This window comes from Hemitrygon akajei, chromosome 23 (assembly GCF_048418815.1).
Source record: "Hemitrygon akajei chromosome 23, sHemAka1.3, whole genome shotgun sequence".
Taxonomy (NCBI): domain Eukaryota; kingdom Metazoa; phylum Chordata; class Chondrichthyes; order Myliobatiformes; family Dasyatidae; genus Hemitrygon; species Hemitrygon akajei.
The window spans coordinates 27,324,321-27,346,653 of record NC_133146.1 but is presented as its reverse complement, the minus strand read 5'-3'; the positions used below and the strand labels follow the sequence as shown (position 1 = coordinate 27,346,653).

Sequence of the window (22,333 nt, the reverse complement as noted above, 5' to 3'; positions counted from 1 at the left end):
ATCGCACAGAGAATCTTTATTGTCAGAGGGCAGTGTGTGCAGCACTTTGCAGTGGGAGATGTTGAACCAAGCACAACCTCAAGAAAAAAGTGTGATTGATTTTTAGCAAGCCTCTGAACATATAGAAGCACAAGTGTTATCTGCATATTGTGCATGCAAATACCATTTCCTTTGCAATCCCCAACTCATATTCCATTTCCACCAGTACTGATTTTCTCAAAGCACCTTCACATACAACCGCAGGAAGGACTATATGTGCCCATTTCCCTTTCACACTGGGGCTACATCAACATGGAATATCAAATCTGTTTCTGTCTCCGTGGATGCTACCTGGCTTATTGGATTATTTGTTTCATTTCCAACCTCCAGCAACTGCTGCTATCTGTATCTCACAATCCTAATGTTTTACTTTTCTTTTTCCTCTAGTTTCCTTCTTTTATTTATACCTCCTCCAGAGAGATTAGCTGCCATGAGCAAAACTTGACCATTCTCTCTCTCTGTTCATACCAATCTGTATCAAACACTTGTTCTTTGTCTCCATCTTATAATTGATGTTTATTTTATATTTCCCATACCTTGTCCTCTTCTCCCATGTATCCATTTTTAATCTTTGTCCCCATTTGTTACAGAAAATCATAAATCTGTAATATTAACTTTATTTTTCTCTCTCTTGGGTGCTGTCTGAATGGGTGAGTTTTTTCAGTAATCTTTGTTTTTAAAAAGCAAAAAGTCAGGCCGGCATTTATAAACAATAAAAAAGTCAGAAAGAATTATAAATGTACATGGGCAAATAATAGCAAGATTTCGACGAATTTTAACATGGAGCTTGAAAGGTAGGTCCAAATTTTCACTTCATTGCTCATTTTCAGTCTTCATGTAACGAATCCCTCATATCATACAGAGAATGGTTTCACAAAACAGAGCACTCCTCAAATTCTTGATCCCGAGTTATTTTTCATGTGTAAAAAAAGATTGTAGAGGGTGCAACTTATCTTTCAATGATAGCACAAATGGATGATTTCAAATCTGAAGTCCCTTTTATAGTGCACCCATTCAGGCCAAATCATGGGTATATTTCAAGCAGAGATGGATAGTAGGGCATCAAAGGTTAGGCAGGGGAAAAAAGGAGAATGGGGTTGAGAGGGTAATAAATCAGCCATGATGGTATGGGGGAACAGACTCAACTGGCCGAATGGCCTAATTCTGCTCCTATGTTTTATAGTTTTCTTTAACATTGGTGGAAAATAAAATCTAGTTTGAGTATAGAAATGATTGCCCTTTGCTATCACCCAACTGAGGTTCAACCCCAATAGGCCTTGCAGCAAAGATATAGAAACTCATGTGAAGAGATCACCAGGCAGCGATCAACAATTTCCATTTTGAACAACTTTAATACTCGCTTGTCAAAGGGTACCAAGCCTGATTGTTGGCACCCCTTCCTGCTCTTCCTCACTGATTGCATTCAACGTGAAATGGAGCAGAAGATGGAGCATGCAGACATGGATCACATTATCTACATCCTCCAGAAAACCCAATTTTTGCTTCATTTTTCCAAAACATGAACAGCAAAGGTGCCGAGACTTATTGTGCCATGTCCTGTGATCTACGGTACACAATTGAATCTTATTCTTCTCTCTTACGGGTAAACACTTTACATTGAAGAAATCAATCTGGTAAAACAAACTAAACAACCTGCCTTTATAATTTTAACTAACACAAACATCCCTTTACCTCAATGAATCGCAGATTACCACATCACTTCTAAAATAGCAACACCCTCCCCATATTCTCCATTGCTCATAACAACAACAAAAAAAATCACAAAAGGAAACCAACATTAACCTGATACTTTCCCAGGGGTAATTGATAAACGAGCCAGTCTCACCAGGAACAAAAGTCATGCAAAATGCCAGGGTCACTATTCAAGGAGCTAAAGTGTTGTTCTGAAATGCAATCATGTGTCACAAATGAAAATGAACAGTACAGGACAAATTCAGTACATGATCTGGCTACCACTAACCTCATTGAAAAGAGAGCTTTTGTCATTGTTCTACTGCACACTTTATGATGTCAGATCAGGGGACTAATAGCAATTTAGTCAGTAAAAGAAAACCTGGATAATTATAACATCTGTAACAAAATTCCATTTGAATGCTTTGAAAGGAACAAGTAGGTTCAAGGCACAGATTCTCGCCCTAGATCCACTGTCACAATCCAGGTCTCTGCTGCACAAATGTACTTTGTTACATCATTCCGTCCAGATCTCTCTGCACATAAGATAGCAATGTTCATCCTCTTTGGAAATGGTCCCATTGGAACAGTAGCCAATGACATGGCCCAACACAGCTGTGCTGGTATCAATGATTCACTGTTAGTCTCAAGCATTTTACATTTGTTCAAATATTTGTCATACATTAAACTCAAAAATAAAGGCTCAACCTGCATTGGTAGATGATACCAATGTGCACATATTCAAACTGAACATACAGTAAAGACCCCACCTTGACCATTAAACTGTTAATCTAACCGAGCCTATATATAAAACCCAAAACCTACTGATGAAGGCAAAATCTAGTACCAGATATAGACAAGCTTAAGCAAGATACTGCAGTACAGTATTAAATTGCTGACAATTAGGCACAATTTTCTTTAGTCCACTAGAATTCCTATTCCATCATTTAGAAATTTCACCACTATCAGAGGCCAGACTTGATGGCTTTGGGGATTTATTAGAGTTGCTCAATATCTACATGTACTAAGGGGAATGTTTGAATGGGAAGATGGGTCAGAAATCAGAAACGCACGTTTTTTTAAAAAGAAGTAGCAATGAAGAGATTTCTGTATTTACAAACAGAAAATCAGCAAGTGATTATGAAATGGTAATTTTAAAAGTTTTATTATTTACCTCTGAAAAAAGGAGAGAATTATAGCGCAACAGGTGAGAAACTCGATGGACTAAACTTTCAAGCAGCAGGCACCAGCACAGTGAATTGAATGGTCTCCCTCTGGGTGTATGAGTCTCTGAAGAACAATCAGATCCTACAAAATGTCAATACTGCACACAGGACAGAAGGTAAACACTGCAAATTCAATCATCCATAGCAATGGTCAAACACAATGCTCCAGAAGTCAGGACCCTGAGAACAACCACTACAACTCGTCCACAGACACAATGAGGCCTGATATGTACTTCAAGTTCCCATTGAATAAAATGCATTTAAAATGTACTTCAACCTTTGGTATAATGCTTAAGCTATGCCCACATGACATATCAAGATGAAATTGTTATTTTGTAAGTATTATATCTGATCTGAAGTGAAAACTTTCACTTATAACCAGCAGGTTCTTTGCAGGGTCACATGGACTTCAAAATAATGCGACACCCTCAAATAAGAAATTGCTCTTATTCCATGGAAGCATGATCAGAAATGGCTCACTTTATTTGGAAACACAAGAGATCCTGCAGATGCTGGAAATCCAAAGCAATACATGCAAAACGTTAGCAGAACTCAGCAGGTCAGGCAGCTTCTATAGAAATTAATAAACAGTTGCTGAAGGGTCTTGGCCTGAAATGCCAACTGTTCGTTCACTTTATGTTGGAGCACAGTGTAACATTTAATACTTGCATCTCACTAAACTATACACTTCTTAGAAGTTTGAACCAAATCATTAACATTTCTCTCCGAAAACTCATTTATGTTATGCTAAGCAGATGTGATAGTGAGCATAGACATAAATAAGTTTATCATTGTGAACAATTATAAATCACTGATCAGACCAACAGAAGTTCTTGGTAATTCTGGCCATCACTTTTGGAAGGATTTCTAGAAGTTATACAGACAATTTATTAAATAACGTTAAGGATACTGAACTTCTGTGATGTGTAAAGACCAGAATATTTTCTTGCTCTGGAATGCAGTAGGGAGATTCGATAGAGATGTTCAAAAACAAATAAACAATTAGTGGAAGGCTAACAGCAAAATAAGCAAAGGGATTATGAAGAAATAAATCTGCACAGTAGTCATGTTCTGGAACACTGCCTGAAAAGCTTTAGGAAGCACAATTCATAACAACTTTTACAATGTTAAGTGGGTAAGTAAACTCTCGAAGGAGACCATTTACAGCACTACAGGGATAGAAAAGGGGAAAGGTATTCCAACTAGCTGACATGGAAATAATTGACCAAATTGCTTCAGTTTTGCTATGCAATTGTTGATTTTAAAGATTTGCATTCAGGCTTGTGTTAGTTAAAATACAACCTATTCAATCTTCACAGCATAAACAGTACAGCACAGGAACAGGCCACTGGGCTCACAATGTTATGCAAGTCGAAAACACCCAAACTCTAATCCCTCCTACCTACATAATGTCCATATCTTTCCAACTTCCTTACATCCATGTGCCTATCCAAACATCTCTTAAAAGCCACTAATGTATTTGCCTCTACCACCATACCAGGCAGCACATTCCAGGCACCCAATACTCTCTGAGTAAAAAAAAACTTACCCCTCATATCCCCCACCCCGCCTTCAATGCATGCCTTCTGGTATTAGACATTTAGCCAATGATAACTTAAAACTTACCACTCTGAAAAAAATAGCCAGGGGATGGGGTTGTGTGAGGGGAGAAGGTGACAGAAAAAGAGAGGAAGAAATTTCTGGTCATAGCTTTCCACAATCAGGTTTCCATCGCATGCCCACTAAGTAGCCACAATAAAAGCAACTAAAAAGACAAACTAATGTAAATAAATGAAAAGACTTGCCCTTTGCCCAGCATCCAATGTCATCCATTCGTTTTAATGCCAACTGCACCAGATTTAACATGACAGCCGAGAAGCAGCCTGACAGCTCAGGATGTCAATTCAGTTCTGTGCAGTGCTGAAGATGTGCTTACTAATGCCAACTTCCTTTTGATCAGCCTCATTTGTTCTCAGATTTAATCATTTCAACAACCATAGTACTGCTTTCTGCAAGGGCCCTAAGCTCTGAAATTCCCTTCCTAAATCACTCCACATTTCTTTACATATTTTAATTATGTTCTTAAAACCTGCGATCAAGCATCTGAACTGATAGTTCACATACTTTCCTAATTTTGCATGATAAAACTGCTCAAGTCATACAACACATAAACTTGCCTTTCAGCCCATGACAGATAATTCCATTTACCTGTCCGTAGCATTTTCTATCATTGTGATTCAAGTGTTCCTTTTTCTTCTTCTTACCCTATTGCCCCTACTGGGGCATAGGCTGCCTGCAGCAACACACTGGAGTCCCCTCTCCTGGCCCAGTCCTTCAAATTTCCCCACAACTGTAGCCAACCCTCAAAGATCCTTCCTCTCCCAGGGATGAGGTCTCTGGAGCCTCTGTAGAACTGGGTTTTGATGGCATGGGGTTGTTATCCCCTTGCCCAACTCTTCTTTTACAGCTGGCTTAAGACCATCCCCAGCGGAGTTGATTCAAGTGTTTGGAGCTGCTTAAGTGTTGTGAGAGAACTTACCTCCACCACCGCCTCAGGCCATGTGTTTCAAAATCCAGCCACTGGGTGAAAACTTCCACCTAAGGTGCTCACTAAATCTTCTACCTCTTATCTTGTACAACACACTCTTGTTTCAGACATCCACCTTGGGAAACAGATTCTTATGATATACTCTCTCCACTCCTCCCCACAATTTTCTGTGCCCCTCAGCCTCCTATGCTCAAGGAAAAACAAACCAAGCCTATCCAATATCCCTTATAATTGAAATGCTCCAATACAAACAATACCTTGTCGAATCTCCACTGTAATGTCCATAATTTACTATGCTAAATTATATTTATATAGTATCTTTATTGTTGTCAGACTATCACAGATGGAGCTCTGGGATGATTAAACAAATACGATGCTATTTAAACAGCAGGGAAGTTTCACCTCAAGCACCAAGTCAAATACAAGAATATCCGCACTGAAGCAAGACTGACATCCTGCAAGTTCATGAGTAAGTCAGTCATTACTTGCTGTAACTGATCAACAATAATTCAAACAGAACTGTTTCTCAGGTGAGTTTAAATTAATGCTTTTTACCGAGAAGGCTAAAATGTAGGGATGTTGGTACACTGTTGAGCTCCAAATATGGTAGAACCCTGATTTCAGTTACCAATGGCTGTGTAAATGAGGCTCCTGCTGCTTGTCCACTTCCTTTTTCCAACTTTTCTCTAAAGAACGAGACATTATATTAATTATAAGTTAACTTAACGAATCCTGTGTCTGTCATTATGACTGACAAGCTGGCAACATATATGCTTGTAAAGGAGAAACAATCAGAGGCTCTCACTTTCATCTGATGAAGGTGTTGGGAGGGGAAACATGTACACACTTGCACTCAAATTCCTGAACTTGTTTTTGGAGAATTCTTCAACAACAACTTACCAAGCTAAAATTTAAATGTTGTTTCTTTCCCAAAGACCTTTAAAACATTTTAGCATTCCTCGTCATTATCATTACCTGGATCCTCAATTGTATTCAGTTTTATTTTCCCTCAGAAGAGACTGAACAGAGAGCACAGAGCAAAACAGTTCCAAAATGAAGATAAATAGCACTAATCCTCATTTGATTGTAACACAACATTTTAGATCATTTGTGTGTAAATTACAAGCTACAATTCACTGTGAGCATATGGAAAACAGTTACTATCCTGGCCAGTTAATTCTTGAGATCAAACATCATCAAACAGGTTACAAAACTGAAGTTCTTATAAAAACCGAACACCAGACTCTGAAAAAATGTGCTTGACTCTGACAATTGTTCAATATAAAGGAAGCATCCAGGCAATTAATACCTCAATAATGGGAGCACAAAGACATCATTTCCCAAGAGCCACACAGCTTCCAAAATGACTTACTCACCTGTCAAAGAGTCTGGAGATCTAACACGGAGAATTTTGGCTCTTTAGAACACATAGAATCGCTAACAAAAGCCAAAGGTTTATTTACATAGAATGCCAATAGTTATTCTGAACTAAGCTCACTTAAAACATAGATGCCTGCATATCTACGCATGGAGAATCAACGTGGGCAAGTGAATGCTGTATTCATGCTACTTCTTTGGCTTCGAGATGCAGAGCGAATAAATAACAGCCACAAATCAGTTATTTCTTTTGTTGATAATTTACAAAATTAAGTTGATTGTTTTGACTGAACCAGTAAACAGAAAAAAGTGTACATTTTCTGGAAAATATTAGAAGAATATTTTTATGCACAGCAACGAACTCAAAGCTGCAAGTTGAACTAATCATGGGTACACTTTTTGAAATTGGTTCTAGCTATCATCATGCTTTCTGGCCCAACTGCAAATGGGTAATTCCTATTAATGTTTATAATCAGTGTATTGAAGTACTGAGTTCATCCAGTTTCCAAAGATATGGAGCTACATAACGAAGTCATATCTTCTATGAGCAACTGAGACAATTTTTGTATAAAAGACAAAGAAATTTACCTTTATTTAGCATCTTTCACAACTTTGGGAGAACACAATAGCAAGTATCTTAAATGTGGTCATTTCTCTCAGGAATAAAAACATTGCTGGAAGTCCATATACAACAAAGTCACAGGTCTTACTGGTTACGCATTAAATGTTGATTAAAATTAAGCACAGTTAAATATTTTATTTCCACTTGAGAGTAAGAACCATCTCCAACAATCCAACACCTCCACAGTGCCAGCATAGAGAATTAGAATCACTATCCGAGGTGTGACTTGGATTCACTCAAATTTGCCTTCCGACACAACAGATCAGCAGTGATTTCATTGGCTCTTCACTCATTCCTGGAACATCTGTACAGTAAAGATACATACATCAGGATGCTCTTCATCGACTACAGCTCAGCATTCAATACCATCATCTCAGATGGTGATTCTAATTCTCTATGCTGGCACTGTGGAGGTGTTAGATTGTTGGAGATGGTTCTTCAGGCTTAATATTAGATGTACCATCACTGACACAGTTTGAAATGAATAACCCATCTCGGTTTTCTACCAAAACACCTGCAACTTTTCAAGAGCATGTAGGGATGGGCAAAAATACTGGGCAAGAGATTTCAAGAGGACAACAGCTTTCACAGCCTCTCCTAATGTGTCTATAAATGCATAAAAGTTTTTACCCATGGTCGGAGATTAATTGCACACTTACACAATGTAAAGGAAGGTGTAATATGGCCAGTGTACAGTCAGCACTTTGGGAAGTCCACCTCAACAATAATGCTACAGAGCATCTCTGTGTTGCTCTCCCTTTTTTCTATGACATACATACAAACTGCAAGAAGGCACCCTTATCTACATGATAAATTATGCCTTACAAACTTGTCAATTTGGCTAACATTTCTCAATGGAAGGAATCCTATGAAATCTTGTTTAGCCACTTTCCTCCACAAGTCATCAACACTCAAGGAATCTTCCAAGTCTAGCTGCAGGACTTTAGAGTTCTGTCCCAGTCAAAGTTGAAAGAAAATTAACAAAGCACACATATGTAATCACACTGTGGTGAACTACATATACCTGTCTGGACACGCGCCCCCCCCCCCCCCCCCCCCCCGCTGACTGCTCCTGTGGCTCCTCCCACTGACCGTGGCTCCTCCCACAGACCCCGGTATAAAGGCGATTGAGGCCTGAGCCCCGCCCTCAGTCTCCAGGATGTAGTATGGTGGTCAACTACTGATTGTTCTTTCTTCCAGTCAATAAAAGCCGATATCTCGCCTCACGTCTCAGAGAGTTATTGATGGTGCATCACACACTCAACTCTGATGTTCATTTTCTTGCAGGCATTCACAGTAAATACAAGAAAAACAGTAGAATCAATAAAAGACCACACCCAACAGGACGGACAAACAACCAGTGTGCAAAAGACAAGAAAATATTAAAATATTAAATAAGTAAGCAATAAATAGAGAACATATGACAAAAAGTCCTTGAAAGTGAGTTCATAGGCTGTGGGAACAGTCTGTAATACAACCAGTCAATCTACTGTCCACCACACATCTATAGAAATTTGTCAGTTTTACATGACATGGCAACCCTTCCCAGGCTTCTAAGAAAGTAGAGGTGCTTCTATGCTTTCTTTGTAATGGTACTTATGCGCTGGACCTAGTACAGATCCACTTAAATGATAACACCAGGGAAGTTAGTGTTTCAGACCTTCTCCACCACTATAAGGACTGGTTCATGGATCTCCGATTTCCTCCTCCTGAAGTCAATAATCAGCTCCTTGGTCTTGCTGATATTGAGTGAGATGTTGTTGTTGTGTCACCACTCAACCAGATATTCAATTTCCCTCCTATATACTGATTTGTCACCTCTTTTGATTTGGCCAACAACACAGGTTTTATCAGTAAACTTAAGTAAGGCATTCAAGCTATGCTTAGCCTCACAGTCTTAAGTATAATGCAGGTAGAGCAGGGGGCAAAGCACACAGCCTTGTGGTACACCTGTGCTAATGAAAATTGTGGAGGAGATATTGTTACCATGGTCTGCAGTGAGGAAATAGAAGGTCTAGTTGCACATGAAGGTATTGAAGCCAAAGTCTTGAAGCTTATTCATTAGTTTTGAGGGAATGATAGCATTGAATGCTGAGCTGTAGTCAATGAAGGGCATCCTGATCTATGCATCTTCACTGTCCAGATGTTCCAGGAATGAGTGAAGAGCCAATGAAATCACTGCTGACCCGTTGTGCCAGGAGGCAAATAGGAGCGGATCCAAGTCACATCCCAGGCAGGAGTTTATATTTATCTTCACCAACCTCTCAAAGCACAACAGTGCCTCTTTTACCTCAGACAGTTGATGAAGTTTGGTATAGGCCCCCAAATCATAAGAACTTTCTACAGGGGCACAATTGAGAGCATCCTGACTAGCTGCATCACTGCCTGGTATGGTAACTGTACCTCCCTTAATCACAGAACTCTGCAGAGAGTGGTGCAGACAGCCCATGCACCTGTAGTTGTGAATTTCCCACTATTCAGGACAGTTACAGAGACAGATGTGAAAAATGGGCCCGAAGGATCATTGGGGACCTGAGTCACCCCAACCATGGTCTATTCCAGCTGCTACCATCAAGGAAATGGTACCACAGCATAAAAGCCAGGACCAACAGGCTCCAGGACAGCTTCTTCCACCAGGCCATCAGATTGATTAACTCATGCTAATTTGAATGTATTTCTATGTTACATTGACTGTTCTATTTATTATAAATTACTGTGATAGCATATTGTACATTTAGTCGGAGACGTAACGTAGAGATTTTTACTCCTCATGTACGTGAAGGATGTAAGAAATAAAGTCAATTCAATCACAGTGGATGTAAGTGCTACTAGACGATAGTTTCTGAGGCATGTTACTACGTCCTTAGGCACCGGTACAACTGAAGACTGCCTGAAGCAGGTCAGACCGCCAAAGCAAGAGGTTAAAGATCTCAGTGAACATTCCAGCCAGTTGATCAGCACAGGATTTTAGTACTTGGCCAGGTACCCCATCTGGGCTGGATATCTTCCTTTGGTTCATCTTTTTGAAGGATGTTCTCACTTCAGCCTCAGAGACTGAAATCACAGGGCTCTCAGGGGCTAGGGGAGTTTGAGAAGGTTCCTCCATATTTTGACAGTTAAAGGCACGTAAAAGGCATTGAGCTCATCTGTGAGCAAACACTTGTTGTCATCTATGTCTCTTGGTTTCACTTTGTAGGAGGGAATAGCATTCAAGCTCTGCCATGGCTATTGAGCACCCTTCAGTGATTCAGGTTTGGTCTGGAATTGCCACTTCACATGTGAGGTGGCTTTCTGGTGATTGTACCTGGACCTCTTGTATTTTACTTGGTCACCAGACCTGAACATCACTGATCTGGCCCTCAGCAGATTGAGGATCTCATGGTTCATCCAGGGTTTCTGGTTCTGGAAAAGAACGAATTATTTTGTGGAGTACGCTCATCTACGGTTGTTTTCATGTCATCTGTGATAACTGTGGCATATTTGTTCAGATCCTCTGATGAGTACTTGAACACGGCCCAGTCCACTAACTTGAAGCAATCCCATAGCCACTCCTCTGCCTCCTGTGACCATCTCTTTGTTGCCCTTATTTTTGGAGCCTTTCTCTTTAGCCCTTGTCCGTATTCAAGAAGGATAGCCAAACGATTTGATTTCCCGAAGTGTGGTCTAGGCATTTCTAATTATAGAACAGTCATAATGGATAATCTGCAGATCCCCATGCAAGGATCTCCTCACTAACACTGATACAAAAGCTAGACTCTGTAAATACAGATGAGCTTCGGTACTTTGTGATCACAGATGGTTTTGATTGCCTCCAGCCTTGACATGTCTACTCTGACCCATCCCCTCCTCCTTCAGAACCAGTCTTCAAAGAGGGATGTTCAGAGGGATACTCAAAGCAGGTCATCGTAAGCACACACAAGGGAAGTCAACTCAGCAATTTTAAAAATACCCTAGTGTTAGAAACACATCAAGCAAAGGAACCGAGTGGAACAGCTGAATGTGACACGCCACATAGCTGCCCACTCCCCCCCTTAATGGTTCAAAATAAAGACAATCTGACGCAGATGGCAACTGAGCTTCCTAGTGCAATATCACAATCAAATTGTACAGATGCTCTGCTTGTGCCAGGACACTGGGCACTAACCACATTTTCCACTCTGTCCGCTTTATTAGGTACCTCCTGTACCTTTTATTGTGGCTACTGACCGTATGTTCGTGGTCTTCTGCTGCTGTAGCACATCCACTTCGAGGTTCGATGTGTTGTGCTCTACTTCACACCGCTCTTGTAATACATGATTATTTGAGTTATTGTTGCCTTCCTGTCATCTTGAACCAGTCTAACCATTCTCCTCTGACCTCTCTCATTAACAAGGTGTTTTCACCCACAGAACCACCTCCCACTGGATGTTTTTATTTCTTGCACCATTCCTTGTAAACCCTAGACTCTGTTGCATGAAAATCCCAGGAAACCAGCAGTTTCTGAGATACTCAAATCACCCCGTCTGGCACCAAAAATCATTTTATATTCAAAGTGACTTGGATCACACTTCTTCCCCATTCTGCTGTTTGGTCTAAACAGTTGAACCTCTCAACGATGTCTGCATCTTTTTATGCATTGAGTTGCTGATTAGATATTTGTATTACTAGATACACCTGTACCCATGCATTAAATTGGCCACTATGTGTAGCTTTTCTAGTCTCAAGATCCCATTGCACAGCTTACATTCAGAAGGAAAAGATAAACCTACACATCATAAAGTGCCTTTCACAGCCACAGCACATCCCAACTAACTTTACAACAAGTATTTTGAAGTATTATAACTACAGTACCTGAAAAATCAGGCTTAATTTGCAAAGGGCTAAGAAACCAATACACTGAAAAACTGTTTCACTGATGTTAATTGAGTTATAAATATTGACCCCTTGCCATTCCTCTTCAGATGATACAAAAATTGTTTATTCTTCCGATCACATGGGAGCAGAAGCTGACAAAGTCACATGCCTCATCCAAAAGTGAGAACTGCCAATCATAAACACAGAGATTCTGCCAACATGGAAATCCCGAGTAACACCTGACCAGAACTTTGTGACATCTACATCGGCATGGAAATTGTAAATGTTCTCAGCTGCACAGCAAATCTGAGAGATGAGATGGATTGTTGCCATGGCTCCTCAAAAGCCTAGTTTACATTTTCAGGTCCTTTCCTTTCCTTACCATCCCCACTCCCCAACCCCCCCCCCCCCCCCACATCCTCAAGACCCCATGGCTATAGTTTGCAAAACCACAGGATCTCTCACTGGAATACATAAGCTGAAAGACAGCATTTCATGTAATGCAACAGCATATCACAAAGCAACTTCTGAGCTTTAGTATTTAAATATGTTCATCATTTGGGATAGATAGATAGATAGATAGATAGATAGATAGATACTTTATTCATCCCCATGGGGAAATTCAACTTTTTTTCCAATGTCCCATACACTTGTTGTAGCAAAACTAATAACATACAATACTTAACTCAGTAAAAAATATGATATGCATCTAAATCACTATCTCAAAAAGCATTAATAATAGCTTTTAAAAAGTTCTTAAGTCCTGGCGGTTGAATTGTAAAGCCTAATGGCATTTTGCCTAATTGTAAAGCCTAATTGACCTCTTCATCCTGTCTGAGGAGCATTGCATCGATAGTAACCTGTCGCTGAAACTGCTTCTCTGTCTCTGGATGGTGCTATATAGAGGATGTTCAGAGTTTTCCATAATTGACCGTAGCCTACTCAGCGCCCTTCGCTCAGCTACCGATGTTAAACTCTCCAGTACTTTGCCCACAACAGAGCCCGCCTTCCTTACCAGCTTATTAAGACGTGAGGCGTCCCTCTTCTTAATGCTTCCTCCCCAACACGCCACCACAAAGAAGAGGGCGCTCTCCACAACTGACCTATAGAACATCTTCAGCATCTCACTACAGACATTGAATGACGCCAACCTTCTAAGGAAGTACAGTCGACTCTGTGCCTTCCTGCACAAGGCATCTGTGTTGGCAGTCCAGTCTAGCTTCTCGTCTAACTGTACTCCCAGATACTTGTAGGTCTTAACCTGCTCCACACATTCTCCATTAATGATCACTGGCTCCATATGAGGCCTAGATCTCCTAAAGTCCATCACCATCTCCTTGGTCTTGGTGATATTGAGACGCAGGTAGTTTGAGTTGCACCATATCGCAAAGTCCTGTATCAGTTTCCTATACTCCTCCTCCTGTCCATTCCTGACACACCCCACTATGGCCGTGTCATCAGCGAACTTCTGCACATGGCAGGACTCCGAGTTATATTGGAAGTCTGATGTGTACAGGGTGAACAGGACCGGAGAGAGTACGGTTCCCTGCGGCGCTCCTGTGCTGCTGACCACCGTGTCAATGATTAATGATTACTTGCTTCAACTGCATTGTTTTGTAGGTTTAAAGATGACTGATGAGACCAACACAGGAACAAAAGATCCCTCCACAGAGCAGGCAGGAAGTACTTGAGGGAATGTGTGGATGAACAGTTTGTGAGATGGTTCACTCCTTCCACCGCTCACATGGGGCCTCTCTGTGCTCCCAATGCATCAAGTTGAGATCCTCAATCTCATCACAAAGAACCCTCTCCACCTTGAGCAGCCATGGGCCATGGATTGCCAAGAGTTGGTGGCAATGTTCTCCTTTTTTTTCCCCCAAGGAGAGTTTGAGGACACACTTTAATCGTTGTCTCGGTTCACCTAGTGATCTCATTCCATGAATGCAGAGAAAATAGTGTTTGTTTCAAGTGTATAATATCTATCAGGAAAATGATGTGCAAAATACACCCTCTATGGAATCAACTCAGTGCAACTGGAGCCTCAATGTGGCAAGTGCTGGCTGGGAGGAGTACATGAACATTGGTTCACTTATTCTACCAATGTATTTGAAGATTTGTGCATATTCCACAAATCAGAGTTCCTCAATCTAATGAAAGTAAATGTAGAGAGCTATGAGCTAGTTTAAACAATATCTGAGCTCGTAAGTTATTGTGTGAAATAGTTCTTGTAATGCACACATGCACAATTTCAAATCTGTCCAGGTGATATTATATCAATTGAAATAATAAGCTGCTCCAATGTTTTTTTGGAATAAGGAATATTGGCCAGAGCACATAGAACTTCCTGCTTCTCATTGAGTAACATCGTTACATGATCTCATGCATCACAGGAGATGATCTAAGCTTACAATCTCAATAATAAATTACACTGACATGTTCTAACTGGAAATACTCAAATGGGACAGTAAGTAAATATAAATTGTATACATTATAAAATAAATATGAAAATGTTTGTTTGAAATTATGATATTTATGGCAAAGGATAGCTATCTGGCAGCTATGTATATACTCCAATCATTTTTATTCTCTTACATATGAAATGTATTTCATTTTTGTACAATTTGAAATAATGTTGTCAATACTATCAAGAGGACTTTAATGATTGCTGAAGCTCACCAACCATTTAAGATGCAAATAAGTGTTCATTCACTCGTAGAATTAACATCTTCGTATATTTATTGCAAAATAGAAAAAAGAATTGTATCCAAAACAACATATTAACACAAGATTCAGATTACACTACTAACCTGCTAGCAACCCACAATGATGCTATTACAGCTTATTTGCATATCCTACCAATGAATAGATCTCTTACTTACAAGAATGGATATTTCATTGTCTTTTTATTGGTTTATTATTCTCTTGTCCCTGAAATATGCATATCTTTTTCAATATTAACAGCAATATAAATGTGAAATCATCTCAATCTAGCAAATTTCCTCCCAGATATGCATGGAAGACCGCTTTGGCCATATATTATGCGTAATAGCAGCTGTGTCAGATAACAATAACAACACATGTTACCTTCTGTCAGCCTTATGCAAAATCTCTTTCGATTTCCCAAAGAAACCAACAAATGAAGTGTGCTCTCTCTTTTTTAAAAAAAAGCATAGTCACTCTTGCCATGCAGAAAATAAAGCATCTGTGTGGCAATATTGAGATAATGTTTGCGTCTGAGGGATGAGGGATAAAATCTGTATAACTGTCTGGTTGGAGGTACAGAAGCCTGAAGACCCTCATTCAGTGGTTTTTCACCTCTGTCATCAGATTTCCAAATGATCCATGAACACCTCCTCATCATTCCTTTTTTTGCATTATTTATTCTGTAATTATTCTGCATTTATTCTTTATGTTTTTGCACTGTTACTACTGCCACAAAATAATAGATTTCACTTCGTACAAGAGAGTGATAATAAACCTGATTCTGATACTGAAAACAACAGTTAAGACAAGGAAGTCTATGTTTAGTATGGGTCTTGAACTCACAGCACTATGATTTGGAGACAAGCAAATTATTATGTTTGGCACCACTCAACAAAAGTCATCAACATTGGAAAGAGATCATAAGACACAGGAGCAGAATTATGTCATTTGGGCCGTCAAGTCTGCTCTGCCATCAATCCTGGCTGGTTTATTTCCCTTTCAATCCCATTCTCTGTAACCTTTGACAGCCTTACTAATCAATAACCTATCAACTTCCACTTAGATATGCCCAATGACTTGGCTTCCACAACATCATTCCAGAGATTCACCACACTCTGGCTAAAGAAATTCCTTTTCATCTCTGTTCTAAAGGGATGTCCTTATACCTCTTGGTCCTAAACTCCCCCACCATTGAAAGCATCCATTCCACATTCACTATCTAGACCTTTCAATATTCAAAAAGGTTTCAATGAGTTCCTTCCTCTAAACTCCAGTGAGTACAGGCTCAAAGCCATTAAACACTCCTCATATTAGCACAGGGTTCCCAATATTTTTAATGCCATGGACCCCTACCGTTAACCGAGGAGTCCACAGACCCCAGGTTGGGAGTCCCTGCATTCCTGGGATCATCCTTATGAACCCCTCTGGGCCCTCTCCGATGCTGGAAAGAAGGTGTAGGACTGGAACAACTCAATCCCAAACATTCATTTCCTCTGCCACCTGCAGAAGGATTGCAGCATGTGGACCAAACATAAGCTGTACTATAGGAACTCTCCCAAACTTCTTCAAAAGCATCAAAATTCCCAGCGGCCATCATCAAGGATAATCAGTACTAATGTGTTAATACTACCACACAGTCCTAGTTTGAAATATAATTGGTATTCCTTCATTATTTCTACAGATAAATCCTTCCTTCGCCCAACATCACTGCATACCTCTAAAGTTGTAAGTAGGGATGAAGTGGTTGAAGGTAATTTGGGATAGGCAAGTAAAGCTGGCACTGCCAGCAACATCCTTGTTGCATAAATGAGTATTTTATTCCAAAGTAATAGGCTACGTATAGAATTTTGCACAAATAAAGAGACATGATTTAATATGAGGGTGACAGGAAACAACAGCTTGTCAACAGTACTCAGTTCTTTACTTTAAGTGAGTAGCATATTCCATTCACAATCACAGTCAAATTTACACTACTATGACACACACTTAGTACTTCTTGTTACTGGTGAAAAAAGCTGCTGCTTTTAAGAACAAATAGAAAAATCATCATGACTCTTTCAGATTCTAATTGTGTTCAGCCATAGAGAACAGTGTCACTTTTAAAAAATCAGCTACTATAAAATTGTGTTTGTACACACATACTTCTGATGAAAGGTTCCATACCTGCAAAGTCAATTCAATTTCTTTCCCTCCCAGTCATTGGCTGACCAGAGAATTTCAGGATTTTATATTTTTATTTCAGATACCCATTTGTTTAGGCATCAGGAGTAGAAAGCTTGCAGAAAATAGAGATACATAGATTTTTTATCATATATGAGCACAATACAATGAAGTTTTCTTTCTCAGATTTGCTTTGGGCAGTAACATTTAATCTCTAACTTCGGTAGTGGAAGCTGGTTTGAAAATGTTTACCCCATAAAATTTTTTCCTAACTTTTCAATATTCGTCAAAAATAATGAAACTGTCGTTAATTCATAATTCCACATCTATGGCAAGTGATGTAAAAACGGATTGCCCGGTTATTCATGAATCCTAAACCACAAGCAGGTATATGAAAACTGTCTACGCAAACGAACGCCCATACAAGGAAAATTAACATTCATCCAACGGGTAAGACGCTCAATGTAAACATATTGAATTCCACTAGGATAAAAGATCCCATAACCAGAGAGGTTGGCGCTGCGTGGAACCAGTTCTTTTTCAGTTTGTAGTCTATTTCTTGACGATAATATAATTTACAATCAGTGGCAAACCAGTCCACGGAACTTGACGCACAGCTTTAGTAAAATCTATCTGTCGTACCTTAATAGAAAGCAACAGTGTAAAGAGGGAATAAAACTTTCTCAGATGAAATTTAGTACAAAACAAACGAGCCGTGCCATGAAATACTTTCAGTATTTTCACATTCAGATTTGCAATATCGCTGTGGGGCAGTGTAGGATACACATCAATCCTTTAAAGTGGGTCGATGAGATTAAAAATATCTAAAACTGAGTGAATTTTAGCAGGGTGGGAGGCGTGGAATGAAAGGACGGATTCTACTAAAGAGCGATATTAATCTACTCATTCTGGAGGCGTCTCTTATGGGTATGCTGTTGATCTGGCGACAGGATTGCGCAAATCCAATGCTGCACACCTGGATTTCGAGCTCACTCCCCTTCCAGGAAATGCTGAAAACCTGTTGATTCTGACTACATTCGCTTAAAATATGCGCGCTGCACAGCCATCCACTTCCAAACAAGGTGGGTCAGAAAACGAATAAGGATTTAAATATGACCACAAATAAATTCTTATGCGTCTGTGTTTAGGAGAGGAACGCACTGCAGACCAATAAAACCAAGGGGACTTGTTACATTGGCCGCAATAAACCAGGACATGCACTTCTTGCAATCTAAAAAAAAGTCAGTGGAAACTAAGTTTTAGGATAATTTTGATTTTGCACGGTTTATACATTTACCGAAGACAGGAGTTAACTACATACCGAAGAAACAAACTATATAGGCGCCACAGCGGAGACGGGTGCAAATGGTCAGAAACAAGAAGAAATGGATTTATAGGGATCAACGGCCCTTTCTCACCTGTTCGGGGAGTCCGTCCGTGTCTCCAGTAGGGGAGGAGGCCATGTTTCTGCTCTTCAGGCTCAACCCAGTCGCCTCTCACTCGTTTCACTTTTAGAGTACGTAAATATTTGACAGGAGAAGAGGCCTGGGGGGTGAAGACGGGAGATTATTCGGAACACGACAAAGTCGTGCGCTGAGGTTTTAAAGAGGCGGCAGCTCGTCCCGTTGTGAGTAGACCAGCAGGACATGCACTGCAGGTAGCAACAGAGTGGTGCCTCCTCCCCTGCCACAGTAATGCAAATTCATAGACTAGATGGCAGCAAAGTGTTGAGTGTAGGCGAGTTTCCAGCACACGTTGGGCGCTCTGGATCGAACCAAATCCGATTCCCCGGGGAATCCCGAGTACTATTACTACTACTAAACAACGCGGCGACTACTGACTGAAGACGATCCGGGTAAATAATCAGTAGTTGTTGCAGAGTGGGAACAGCAGTCTTTGGTAATCGAGCACAAACGGCTATGATTCCAATATGGATTGAAATACATTACTGTGTTTGTATCCAATTCTAAACGGAGAGAGAGCGCAACCTAATTTAAATCAAACTTTATATTTTCTGTTTAAGTTGTAGTCTCGTATTTAAAAATGAATTGAACCTGCCGTTTAAATTTAGCCAAATGGTTCTAGGCAAGTTTGTTTACTATATGGTTACCAACTTATTCCCCGAACCCAGTTCACCTTTCACCTGTTGCTGAACTTTTCGTCCAACTTTTGTCCTGGTTGTAGAAGCAACTTGACCATCTTGCATCAACGGATCTAAATAAAATGCCAGGCCGGCTGCCTTTCATCAGTCTTTGCCGACAGTAGTTTAAAAGGTTAAACTTAACGTATTAATTGAGTAGTTGCAGGTAATCAGAGATTCCTATGTGGATAAGGACAAATATTTGTAAATAAAATAAAGACATTTTTCACATGCTGTATACGGGAACTTTAACTTTATTGGCAGAGCAAAAATCAAAATTTGAGTGTTTTTTAAAGGAGCTCTATTGCTTCCTTGTTTACCTGCTAAACCTGCAATTGTATTTTGCTCTCACAGGAGAATGGCTGCGATAGGGGCAACTAGGCGGCAGTGTGACGTCACGGGAAGGCAGCGAGACACAAGGTGGAATGTTAAATTAACCCATCATTTAAACAAAGTTTAACCAAATTTAATACACGAGATAAATAATTCTATGAATACTAAACTAATTATTAAGATAATAAGAGAACAAGAAATCGGTTGCAATATGCGAGAACTCGGTTTGCCCAGGAATTTAGCATCTGCTTGAATGCCACTAGCTTGAAAAATCTCCTTAATGAGGAACTGAAACCTCAAATGCATAAATCGCGAGGCATCAGGGAGGGAGGGAAATTACTAAGGGTTTTGCTCACCTTTAGAGTACTGCAGCTCACCAACTTTTCGGAGAGGTGACTTAGGAAATCCGACTTTATTCTTAACACTCCCATAACTTGAATTTTTTAAGACAGGGAAGAGAGTTATAGAAATAGAAACATGTTCAAGAGTCATGGGAAAAGGTAAAACCTAGTTCATTCAAAGGACAACCAGTCTTCAAAAGAAAACTTGTAGTCACCACTGTCTGTTAAAGACACAGGTGTAGAATCATGCCAGAAGGCCACTTGCCGAATTTTGCATTGGTAAATGGCAAGGCAATCATTTGGACTGATACTTGTAAAATGATTTATCAAACAATATAACATTGATAATTTAAATCCATCAAAACAGGCAGCTGAATGTGGGACATTCAGATTCTATAGCATTGTAATGACACGGAGAAGACAGATAAATGTTCATATTAATTAACCCTCACTGAAATTGTTAAGGACGTAAGGAAAAAATAGTTAATGGAATGGTTCCCAGGAACTGAACCCTTATGTAACCCAGAGATAGGATATCTGGTTGAGTGGTGCTGAAACAGAATCCCTCAACCAATGTCAACAAAATTTGCTGATTGTTGACTTCAGGGAGGGAAGGAGAGTAAAAATGTGCAAGCCTACACAGGGGGATTGGAGGGGGAGAGTCAGCAGCTTTAAATTCCTAGCCATTAACCTGTCAGATGACCTGTCCTGGGACAAGTACATAGATTCAATCAAAAGGGAAGCCCACCAGCACCTTTATTTTCTTTGGTGGTTAGGGAGGTTTGGCTTGTCATAAAACACTCTAGCAAACTTTTACAGATGTACTGTTGAAAGTATCCATCTCAGGGAAAGTATCTATATAATCTATAAGAGATGCATGTCAAGGAAGGCAACATCTATCATCAAAGATGCCCATTATCTGGGCCACAACATCTTCAATTACCAATGGACAGGAGATACAAAAGCCTGAAGTCCAACACCAGATGTTTCAAGAACAACTACTTCCCCTTGACCATTCAGTTCATAAACCAATCAGCAAAACCCTAATCACCACAATTGAGGAATGCTGATTACACTAAAATTAACTTTTTATTGTTCTATTAGTAGTTTCTTGTAAAAATTGTGTAATATTTGCTTTTTTTCTTGTGAACCCTGATTAAATGATTCTATATGTCTGTGATGTTACTACAAGTAAGTTTTCAATAGCGCACGTGCATGCACATACTTGTGCAAATGACAATAAACTTGACTTTCACTGCCTGTAATTGGCATATGATCAACAATAAGAGAGAGTGACTGCTTATGATGCAGATTTAGGGATCCAGAAACTATTATCTCAGGAACTTCAGATCCTGAACTTGTCCAATAGACTTGAAGTTCTTATATGTGTGGACATTAGACAGAGGACAAGCAAAGTAGGCACAGCAGCATAATATAAGAAGCCATTCAAGTGAAATGGCTTCAAGATAAATGAAAGGTGGTTGCAGCAGAGGACAATGTTGCTGGTGAATAGTCAATGTAGTCTGCATTCAGGGGCATATGTCTCGAAGGCTATGCTGTTTGACCAGTGCCAGGGTGAAGAATGATATACTCATGCTGGAGAGGAACATGGAGTGAATTAGATAGGATACAGTAGCCATGGTCTTCGTATGTACTATCAACACAGGCCAAAGAAAAAGTTCCTGCTAATATTTGGAACTAAATGTATAAAAAGAAGCACTAAAGATATTAATCTCTGCATTATTTCCTGATCCAATTGCAAGTAGGGTTAATAGGACTAGGGATATTGGTGTGGGGGAACTGGGTTTTGATCTGCGAGACTCTGTCATTAGTATTGGGAAATGGAGCTGATCCATTGGGACAGACCATATCTGAACCATGCTGGGACTAAATTTCTGGATGTCAACAGGGCTTTAAACTAACCGTGGAATGGAATGTGAGGTTGGTGGAGAGCAATCTAGAATGAGAAAGAGAAAAAAATGAAGTAGAGCATGAAAGGATTGGGAATAATGATAACCAATTTGGAAGGAAGTAACAGCGAGTTCAAACAAAAGTACACCAATAAACGGGGTCTGGGTAAGCTAAGTACTAATAAGCTTCAATATTTTAATGCAAAAAACATTTGTATTAAGTTGGATGAATTAATAGTGCAATGGATGTAAAAAAAAATATAATATGACTGCAAGTTCATCAAAACTGCCAGCTGAATATCCAACGATATTCAATATTTAGGTAGGACAGACACAAAAGACAAAGAGGTAGGGTGCCAATATTCAAGGATTAAAGCTGAGTAATGGTAATAAAGGATATAGAACCAAG

At 39.8% G+C, this 22,333-nt stretch overlaps 1 protein-coding gene across 1 annotated transcript in view; it reads right to left on the bottom strand.

The window, feature by feature from the left end:
- ank3b (ankyrin 3b) overlaps positions 1 to 18,938 on the bottom strand; it is a 634,594-nt gene extending 615,656 nt beyond the window's left edge. Inside the window, exon 1 of the mRNA XM_073027286.1 lies at positions 18,619 to 18,938. Coding sequence (XP_072883387.1) covers positions 18,619 to 18,663 — 45 coding nt within the window. The 5' untranslated portion in view covers positions 18,664 to 18,938. The remainder of the gene's footprint in view (positions 1 to 18,618) is intronic.
- Between the last annotated feature and the right edge of the window lie 3,395 nt (positions 18,939 to 22,333).